Source organism: Notothenia coriiceps, unplaced genomic scaffold, assembly GCF_000735185.1.
Source record: "Notothenia coriiceps isolate Sejong01 unplaced genomic scaffold, NC01 NC01_scaffold00000339, whole genome shotgun sequence".
Taxonomy (NCBI): Eukaryota; Metazoa; Chordata; class Actinopteri; order Perciformes; family Nototheniidae; genus Notothenia; species Notothenia coriiceps.
Genome location: NW_011333040.1, coordinates 621,264 through 631,511, shown reverse-complemented (window position 1 = coordinate 631,511; position 10,248 = coordinate 621,264). Strand labels below are relative to the sequence as shown.

Below are 10,248 nucleotides of genomic sequence, written 5' to 3'. Positions count from 1 at the left end.
CAGAGAGACCCTAGGGGCCTCTTCTTGGTATCTGCTAGGCAGAAGTCACTCAATGCAGAAATCACAAGTTTAACACACATTCTATATAAGGTGACATTAAAATGAATATACCAGATTGAACTTTCCTGCCATAACACGTTACTTTAATACTTCAAATAATTCAAATAATCCTTCAGTACGTTTGAGAAACCGGCTCGAGATACACTTTTTGTTATATTCGATGGAATGCTCTTAACATCCCGATAGCAATGAATATCTTAAGTGCTTTGACAACAAATCCATAAAACAATGTCATCTGTGGAAGCTGTAGTGCTGTAAAAAGCACGACCAATCATCTGAGCCGGCCCGGCTAAAATAACTGGATGGCCTACCTGCCTGTCAGCTTTCCATCTGTTCACAAACTTATCTCGTGCCCTCATTGGTCATGTGCGCGTTCCTGTGTGTTGGAGGAGGGGCTCTGTAAGGAAGTGGCAGATTTGTTCCGGCTGTGTATTTTCAAATTCCAGCGCACTCGAGCTGGTTTCTCCAAAATGACCTACCCCACCTTTAAACATGCTGTATGTTTTAACTCTTCACTTACCTGACCAGATGGAAGATGAGGCGCTCCAGCGTGCTGAGGTGAGTCCTGCTGAGCTGGTCAATCACAGAATACACTCCTGTTATCACCTCGCGCCGATCTGACTGGCCTGGAAATAAATCAAACACACACCATCAGACCAGGTAACATTTGACTCTCAGCCGGAGGAGCCTCTGCGGAGTCAAACATGCAGTCACTAAATAACTGATTAAAAACGTACCCATGGCCCGGAGGAACTCCTCGTACAGTTCGAAGGTCATGAGAGGGCTGGGCAGGTCACGCAGCCACTGTTTGAGAACACTGGCAATGACGTGGATGTTGTAGTCGTCCAGGTTCACAACGTTCACATCTGGTCAAACACAGACACGTTCAGGCAAATTAACTTTATGTGACGTATTTACGGTACGGTATAACTAGTAGTAGATGTTGTATAAGAAAAAGAAGAAGAAGAAAGAGGAAATAGTTGTAGGAACGTACAGTATTTATAATGCTAGTGACTGAAAGACTAGTAGTACTTGTGGTAAAGGAACAAGAGTAAGAAGTACCAGTAGTACCGGAAGAGTGGTCATAGAAGTAGTAGGAGTAGAAGAGCAAATTGTAGTAGTAGTGGTAGTAGTTGAAGAAAAACTGAATATATATTCAAGTATAGAAAAGCATGAGGACTTTTGTTGCAAAAATACACTTGTACTCTTTCAATCCTCAAGTAAGCTAATACTTCGTCAGTAGAATCACAAAGTTAGTGAATGAACAAAAAGTCATAATTAATTATTAGAAAACATGGGTGATACACATGTATGTGTAATAAAGTTGTCGGTGTCAGTCTGACCTGTGTCCAGCCCCAGGCGCAGCTCTTTGATCTTATTGGTGGAGCCTGACTTCCTGTAGATGCCCTCGGTGTAGAGGCCGTGCATCTCGATGTAGTTGATGAGTTTCTCCACGAGCTGCGGCACCGTCCGCTCCTCGCTGGTCAGACGGGACAACTCCACACCGTACTGCCTGGACGACAGCTCCGGATCGTACTGCACACACACACAAACACGTCACACTACAGATAGACCACTGTGTGTAACTTAGAGACTAATGCTATGCTACAATGTGCCACATTAGCTACTATAAGCTACAAGTCATACCAGACCGAGTAAACATGTAGCAGCAAAAGCTGTGAGGGTACTTCATCAATAATTAAGGGTTTTATTGCTCATTAATTTACATTTATTATAATAAGAATCAGATGTTTCTTTCTTATTACAAACATTGGCACGCTTTTTTTGCTTTGAAACAAGTAGTTTGCTACTGTAAATGCTTAAGAGTAAATTGTACAAATGAAAGCCTACACCTATAAGATACCAATAAAAAGTATTTCTGGACAAAGCTTTTGTTAAAAAGAATACATATGACAACAAAAGGGAAATGAAAAATGCTAATTAAACACAATTTGCATAACATTTGACAGGCATACATTTATTTATTGTGAGTTAAATAACATAAAGACACAAGGGAAATCAAATAGGCTTAAATGTTAAAAAATGTTTTGATCCATTTCCAGTGTTTTGTTTTAACACCTTAGTGATATTACAGCATCCCGCAACCATAAACCTTCAGATAAATCAAATCTCCTCCTACCTTTTTACTGCACTTGGTGGTCATCTTGGTGCAGCACTTCCTATGGCAGGCGTAGCGACACACTGCAGATAACAGATCAACACAATGAGACTCTAAAACCTCCGCACAACAACAACAACAACATCTGCAGTCAGTCCGTCACGACCTCGAAGGAGTGCAGAGTGCAGAGGCGGCGAGTTTGGGTGTCTGCTGCTCACTGAGTGCAGATGGAGACAGTCACTTGATAGAAGATGGATTTATGAGGTTTAATCGAGTTTTTCTCACACTCAGGGAGGCAGGGCACGTGTGTGCGTGCGCGTGCGTGCGTGTGTGTGTGTGCGTGTGTGTGTGTGTGTGTGTGTGTGTGATATTAGGCAGACTTGCAGATATTTACCGTCGGCTTTTATGGAGAATACAGTAAAAAAAAACAGCCATTTTCTAACGTTTAGTATTTTACCTTGAACTATATTTTCCCAATTGAACCGGACACAGTGGTTTGAATGTGTGTGTGTGTGTGTGTGTGTGTGTGTGTGTGTGTGTGTGTGTGTGTGTGTGTGTGAGATATTAGGCAGACTTGCAGATATTTACCGTCGGCTTTTATGGAGAATACAGTAAAAAAAACAGCCNTCCAGGAGCCTTAGCAGACCATTTACATGCACACAATCTGCATAATGCACTTATTTTAAAGAGGCCCTATTATGCTTGTTGGGGTTTTCCCTTCCCTGTAGTGCATTATGCAGATTGTGTGCATGTAAATGGTCTGCTAAGGCTCCTGGACTCCTTTGTTTACTTCCGTAACATAGTGACATCTCTCTGTCACAATTACACTTTTATTGACTAGCACTCCAACACATTGTACGTGATAGGCTAAGGGGCGGGACATGTCTAAGCGGTTGACCAATCACAACAGAGCCGGTCAGCTAACCAATCAGAGCAGACAGGGCTCTGGTTTCCAACAGAGGGTGAAAAGAGGTGCTGCAGCACAGGCAGTATGAGACAAATAAAGAGCTTTGTGAACATTAAAGCATGGAGACATGTCACAGTACAGGTACTAAATACCAATATCAACCTGAAAATGATCATAATAGCGAAATGTCTGAGCTGTGGTTTATAGATCCTCTTTCATTTGTTTTTCTCTCACTTGTCAAACACTGGATTAGCTTTCTCGTCACATGCTGCCCTGCCTTTTGTGTGTTCTGTGTGTCATGCTCTGTTTACGTCTGCATCAGGATTAACAGGATTACACTGTGGTGTGTTTCAGGATTGCCCTGCAGGAGGACACGAACAGGATGTCGGCCAACGCCCTCGCCATCGTGTTCGCTCCCTGCATCCTCCGCTGCCCCGACACCATCGACCCGCTGCAGAGCGTCCAGGACATCAGCAAAACCACAGCGTACGTCCTCCAGCATCCTCCGTTGTTTCCTATTATAACTCTTTGGCTCACAGAATCAGTATCCAAATAAGTTAATTGTATATAAGTATATTCATCACTTTTGAAAAGCATATTGAAAAAAAAGCTGGCAAAAGTCAGGACATACACATAGAATAGGAAAATTAAGATAAAGTTATGTACAATTTAACTTTGTATATAGAGATAGGATAGACAAGGGCTTGTAAACAAAATAATTGCCTGCAACAAAAAGAAATATGAGTTAAAACATTGTCTCAAATGTCTCACTTGATTGCATCTGTATTTCTTAAAGGTTGAGGTATTTTGTTTTTGTTTTCCACCTCCATGACCTCTTATTGGTCTCACAGTTAAAGTGTGTTGTAATGTTACCACTTACCACCAACCCTTTATTGTAGGGACAAAGTTTGAGAATAGTCAATAACTTAATACTCCTTATATGACTTTAATGTTGCAGCTGGTAAAAGTGTAGCTCATTTAACTTCTTTGTATACTTTATCTGCTGGGTAGCTCATGCATTTCCTCCTGGGAGATCAATAAAGTCAAGTCAAAGTTTAAATGTATCGCCAAAAATCATATCTGGCAACAAATTCATAAACTAATAAAGGCTTTACTAGTTACGATATTCAATGGTATAACCTGATTTATTTAAGCCAGCAGTCCCTAAAGAAATGTAAACACACAATTAGTAATTAACAAAAACCTGTTCCAATCACATCCTCTATTCTACTTGTATTTAATCACGTCTATTTTTATTTTTTTTGTTACCAACTTTGTATTAAATGTTTCTCTCGCCTTCACAAGATGACACAAATATACAGATACAAATTATACAAATGTAAAATATAGAAAAACTAAATAAGGGCAGGGATACCCTTCCCCGGTTAACCATCCTTTTCAGTCATCCATATGTCATGAAACTAAGGCCCCATTTACACGGGAACGCAAACGAAAACTAACCGAATTCGATATCAAAAAAGTCTTCCGTTCACACGAGACCGCTCGACCCGCTGGAGACGCTGTAGTACATATGCCGGGCCTGTAAGTGGCGCTGTAGATTTTGCACTAACATCTGTAGCATGCTACAGCAGTGAGCAGCAGAGGTGGGAGAGGCGGGGCTATGGCTTCATCGTTATCAGGAAAATTATCGTATAGGACGTACACACAGAGCCGTTTGGCCCCCCAGAGCGATCCTTCCGCAGATCTATCCACCTTGGGGTCCGTTATCGTTTTAGGGGTCCGTTTCCGCGGTTCCGTTACAGCCTCATGTGAACGAACGGGCTATACGAAAGAGAAAAGTAGCAGATACAACCCGTTTCGTTCCTGTGTAAACAGCACCTAAGAATCAGAATCAGAAACAGGTTTATTACCAGGTAGGTTGACACGTACGAGGAATTTGACTAGGTGTCGTGGTGCATACATAAAAGTAAAACAAACATTTAAAACACAGATAGAGAACTAGAAAAATATTTAAAATAATACTAAATATAGTCAAATATGACAGTATACAAATGGAATGGAATACAATATGGAATAAAAATCGGCAGTAAAAAAGGAAAACAGATATTGTTGAAGATGTTGTATGTAGGGTTATCCATTGTGTTACGAGGACATTAAGAGAAGAACGATTATTCAGCAATGTTTGGGAGACATAGTTTCTGAATCCTGTTCTAATCTAAATCTGTTCCCCTGTAGGTGTGTGGAGCTGATCATCAATGAGCAGATGGGCAAGTACAGAGCTCGCCTGAAGGACATCAGCAGTCTGGAGTTTGCAGAAAGCAAAGCCAAGAGCCGACTGACCCACATCAGGAGGTCCATGGTAAGACCAGACTACTGTCAACAGCCCTTTAAGCTCATAAACCAAGTTACAAAACATGTTCATGGAAAGAAATCCTCACTGCGTGGCATCGACATGGATGCTTTTCCAACTCGTTCCTCTCACTCATCATTTAAATGGTGACTCAGCAGTTTTTCAGCTCCTCGAGCAGCTGGCATGGTTTTCACAAAGCCATGGCAGGAGTTCATTCATACATCTCATCGTTTTTTGCTACACAAGCAAAAAGCTGACACAAGGGGATTTAAATTAGAAATATGTGCACAGCGGGACACTTTGCATGCAAAAAAAAGAGCTCTAGGAATATTTTCTTACAGAGAAATTACTCAATAGCCGCGTTCACACCGCAGTACTTTTCCCACTTTAGTTCCGAAATGTAGCGTTCACACCAAAAAGAGCCGGGACTAAAATTAGTTCATGAGAACCTTTTTACCGCCTTTTCCGTCAGTTTTCCGTCCCTGCTAGAGAGCAGGTACTTTCGTGGGAGAAAAAGGTTCCTATTTCTGATTGGCTGGGCGGATTGCAAACCACGCCCCGTAAAACTCCCAAAAAGGTTTTGTGAAGCCGCCATTTTATTATCCTCGCATTAGCATTAATAGCATTATTAGCATTAGCCCAGCGCACAAACGCAGAGAGACTAACTTATGGCAACACAAAAGAAAACATGGGAGCGGTGGAGATGAGGAGGTGTCGGCGTTCTGGCGACTGACTTTTGCTTTATTTTGCGGGTTTCGGCATTATGACATGGAGCTAATCTATGTTGTTTTATTTTCTTCTTTTTCAAAGGAGCAACAGAGTCTAATTTTATTCGCAGCGCATCTGTAGCACTATCAACAACATGATCAATTTGGGGTGGTGTACATTTTGTATAAGTTTCCTCCCTTACATGCAGACATGCTATCGAGTTAAGTATTGGTGGAATCTCTTCCTTTAATTTTGGCTATAGCACTAACAGCAGGATTATGCGGTTCGACTAATAGTTGCTCAATTTCAATACCATAAGTCAGAACAAGGTCGAGAGTGTGATTATAGCAGTGGGTTGGTTTATTTACACTCTGACAGAAACCAATATAATCTAATACAGAGTTAAATGCAACAGTAAGGCTATTTTTATCATCGTCAACATGAATATTAAAGTCACCTACGATAATTACCACTGATAAGAATTCTGAATAAGGACCTGGTGCACGGTACACTGTAACAAATAAGATTGGCTGCAAAGTTTTCCAGGTCGGATGCGTAAGACTGAAAACGAGGCTTTCAAAGGAGGTATAATTTAATTTTTGTTTAGTATTGTTCAGTAAACTTGAGTCAAAGATTGCTGCAACTCCACCTCCTCGGCCCGTGCCTCGAGGAATATGAGTATTGATATGGCTGGGTGGAGTGGCCTCATTTATGCCGACATATTCTTCATGTCTCAACCAAGTTTAAGTGAGACAAAATATATCAATATTATAATCTGATATTAAATCATTTACCAATATTGCTTTAGATGCTAGAGATCTTATGTTTAAGAGACCACATTTAATCTTCCTGTTTTGTTGCACTGTAGTAGTTGTTACATTTACTTTTAGTAGGTTATTATGTATGACACCTCTATTAGGTTTTATCTTAAATTGTCCTTGGGCAGACACACACACCGTTAATATTGGGTATTTTATTGGGTTCGGGATTTCTATGGATGACTGCCTAGGAGAGAGCGCAGAGAAGCGTGTAAGACTGTGACTCCGCCTCCTGGTCTCAACTCCAGTTTGTCATGGATTAAGTCCACAAAGCCCTGAAATGTTTGCCGAAATGAGATGTGCACCTTCCAAAGTAGGAGGAATGCCGTCCCTCTTAATCAGACCAGGTTTTCCCCAGAAGGCTGTCCAATTATTTACGAAGCCCACATCGTTTGCTGGGCACCACCAAGACAACCAGCGCTGAAATGATGACATGCGGCTATACATGTCATCATTGATCATACTCTTTCTGTTGTTAGATGATGTCTGCTTTGACTTTAATTTGTTTTCTTGCTTGATAATCAGGGATACAGAGCACTGAACCATGACTCGAGTTCAGTTAACTTCACACTTTTATGACATTTTCAGACATTGGTCATTGTTGAATGAATTTAACTGATACGTTATTTAATTATTTACTATTACAATTGTTTTGGGCTTTCACATCACACTAGTGGACATGGCTTTGCACAAAAAATGCTATCTGTTTTTGCCGGGGTTTATTACATTAATGTCAATTTAGTCCCCAAAAATACTGAGTCTGCCGGTTCAGAATTTCACTTATGTTGCTAGATTGTCAGACTTGGTTTGAACTTCACGTTTTGTTTAACATAAAATTGACTAAAGTTGCTTTTATTCAGCTTCTAAGCAACTTGTGTGTGTGTGTGTGTGTGTGTGTGTGTGTGTGTGTGTGTGTGTGTGTGTGTGTGTGTGTGTGTGTGTGTGTGTGTGTGTGTGTGTGTGTGTGTGTGTGTAGCTGGGATCTGATTAGCAGCTAACACTAGCTAACAATAAGTTAAATAGATTCTTAAGAAGCCACTTTTAAACAGAACAGCTAACTACAGGCGGATTAAGCATCTGCTAACACAGTTGAGTTGACTTCACACTAAGATATGGCTCAAAATCTTGCTCTGTTTTTTGTGTATAATTAATTGTAATAAGAGTTTCCATTGTGGTGTTGTTGCTTTGTCTGCTAAGTCTCTGTGGTTAGCAAACCAAGCTAACTACCTAGCTTTTTTGCTAGCAGCATCCCATTCAATGTTATCAAGCTAGCACTGCTCTTCATGTGGGATAAACGAGGCCTATTATTTCATGTTTCTGACTATAATTGATTGAAATTAGTTAATTACTGTATATTTGTACAGTTTCCCGACACGGTTCAGTTTGCAGAACTTCTGTAACTGAAGGTATCTCTATGTCAAAGTTAGTGTTATCGGTCTGAGAGAGCAGCACTTACTTACTTTTTTTTTTTGCTTTTCAACTTATTATCAAGCAGCCTAACACAGCTAAACTTAATGTAATGCCTACCCGAGTTTGCTTATAATAATAATAATAATCCTTATATTTATTATAGCGCTTTATCAATGACTCAAAGCACTTTACAAATACACATTACATATACAGATCATACATACATGTAATGGTCATCTACTGTGGACAATACCCACAGGAGCAAGTTCAGGTGAAGTGTCTTGCCCAAGGACACAACGGCTTTACAGACGCAGCGGCGGCGGGTTTCACCCCCTTGATCAATGTGTGTGATTATGTGTGTGTGTCTGCAGCAGAGGTGTATTTGTGTGTGTTTGTGTAGCTGACCTCATAGTTTTTAGCCGTGTTTTCGTGAACTGGTTGTCAATATGTGTAGTCGCTATTTGTTCGAGACATCCAACCGTGTCTATAGAGTCCGCTGTCTGTGCTCCATCGCTGTCAACAGATTATTGATATTATTCATTATGATTATTCATTAGTATGCCCTTAGACAGCCTCCACTAACATGTCCCCTTGCTCTGTGATTTCTGTGTGAACTTGCAGTGCAAAGGCCGCGTTCAGCAAAGCAGCACCAACACGCTGTCGCCGCCTCTCAGCCCCAAAGTGCCCCCAGTGGTGGTGGATGGAGAGAGTGATGGAAGTGGAGGCGGAGGAGAAGGAGGAAAGGGAGAAGGAGACGAAGGAGGAGAAGGAGAAGAAGGAGCAGAGGAAGCAGCAGAGGCCGGGCTGAGTGATCAGCAGCAGATGGCGATGCAGCAGGAAGAGAGGATCCTCACCGAGCAGATCGAGAGCCTGCAGAAAGAGAAGTATGACGCCCCTCTGGTTCATCTTTAACAAAGCCTAGCAGATGTCATTGGAAGTGTTTTGGTTTCATATGTCACATAGGTCACACTGGTGCTCCAAAAATGAGTTAAAAAATACAAATAATAATAAGTTGTAATGTAATGAAAACAAGTTGTTTTTGCTTGTAATAAGTCAAACATTTGTTAACATGTTAAAAAAAGATTAAATAAGATGCGATGTTAGATAAAGGAGATCTTGAAATGATTCTCTGCTTATCTGTATTATTGTGTTGCATTGTTGGAGAAGCCTGTGACCTAAGATTTTCAACGACATAATTACTCTGTAGCTATGTTAGTTTGAAAACAAAGAACCTTGAACCTTAACTGGGAAACAAATAGGAAATGTTTCAGGCACATTTATCTTATTTCAAGTTATATAAAAATGACACTCTTATTTAAAACAAGATTAGGAATTGTTATTTAAGAGAAAATGTGACTTTTAAGTGGAAATACTTCTAAAGCAAGTTTCAAAGTGAGATGATTGAAAAGCAAGTATCAAGTAAACAATGTCATCAAAAGGGTTTCTTGTTGGTAAGTCACTCTGCACTCAACATTGCTACAAAACCCATTAAAAGAACTAAGAAGATGCTTCAAACAATCCACTGTTCCAGGTAAACTAGTAGCTGTGTTTATTTATTGAGCGTCATTATTAAGCAATCTGTTACATTGATCCCTTCAGGGACACGGACACACACACACACACACACACACACACACACACACACACACACACACACACACACACACACACACACACACACACACACACAGCATGGCATCTCTTATCAGGACAACATCGACCTTTGTATATTTNGCTGAGCTAACTGAGCTAACAGTGACCTTACTGAGCTAGCTGTGACTTTACTGAGCTAACTGTGACCATACTGAGCTAACTTTGACCTTACTGAGCTGAGCTAACTGAGACCTTCCTGAGCTAACTGAGCTAACAGTGACCTTACTGAGCTAACTGTGACCTTACTGAGCTAACTGTGACC

At 40.7% G+C, this 10,248-nt stretch overlaps 2 protein-coding genes across 2 annotated transcripts in view; one reads left to right on the top strand and one right to left on the bottom strand.

The window, feature by feature from the left end:
• Positions 1 to 2,256, bottom strand: part of LOC104949782 (unconventional myosin-IXa-like) — a 4,086-nt gene extending 1,830 nt beyond the window's left edge. Inside the window, exons 1-4 of the mRNA XM_010776188.1 lie at positions 2,201 to 2,256; positions 1,404 to 1,596; positions 798 to 926; positions 581 to 686 (exon numbers count right to left, since the gene is read on the bottom strand). Of these exons, the coding sequence (XP_010774490.1) occupies positions 581 to 686; positions 798 to 926; positions 1,404 to 1,596; positions 2,201 to 2,224 (452 nt within the window). The 5' untranslated portion in view covers positions 2,225 to 2,256. The remainder of the gene's footprint in view (positions 1 to 580; positions 687 to 797; positions 927 to 1,403; positions 1,597 to 2,200) is intronic.
• A 1,186-nt stretch (positions 2,257 to 3,442) lies between these two features.
• On the top strand, positions 3,443 to 9,291 carry LOC104942003 (unconventional myosin-IXa-like). The gene is made up of 3 exons (XM_010767191.1): positions 3,443 to 3,572; positions 5,283 to 5,406; positions 8,955 to 9,291. Exons 1-3 carry the CDS (start codon positions 3,469 to 3,471, stop codon positions 9,243 to 9,245), a joined length of 519 nt encoding a protein of 172 aa, XP_010765493.1. The 5' UTR covers positions 3,443 to 3,468; the 3' UTR covers positions 9,246 to 9,291.
• The last annotated feature ends 957 nt before the right edge of the window (positions 9,292 to 10,248 follow it).

Coding starts and splice junctions, on each gene's coding strand:
- LOC104942003 (XM_010767191.1), top strand. CDS start 3,469: ATGTCGGCCAACGCCCTCGCCATCGTGTTCGCTCCCTGCATCCTCCGC. Junction 3,573..5,282: donor GACATCAGCAAAACCACAGC/GTACGTCCTCCA, acceptor GTTCCCCTGTAG/GTGTGTGGAGCTGATCATCA. Junction 5,407..8,954: donor CCCACATCAGGAGGTCCATG/GTAAGACCAGAC, acceptor GTGAACTTGCAG/TGCAAAGGCCGCGTTCAGCA.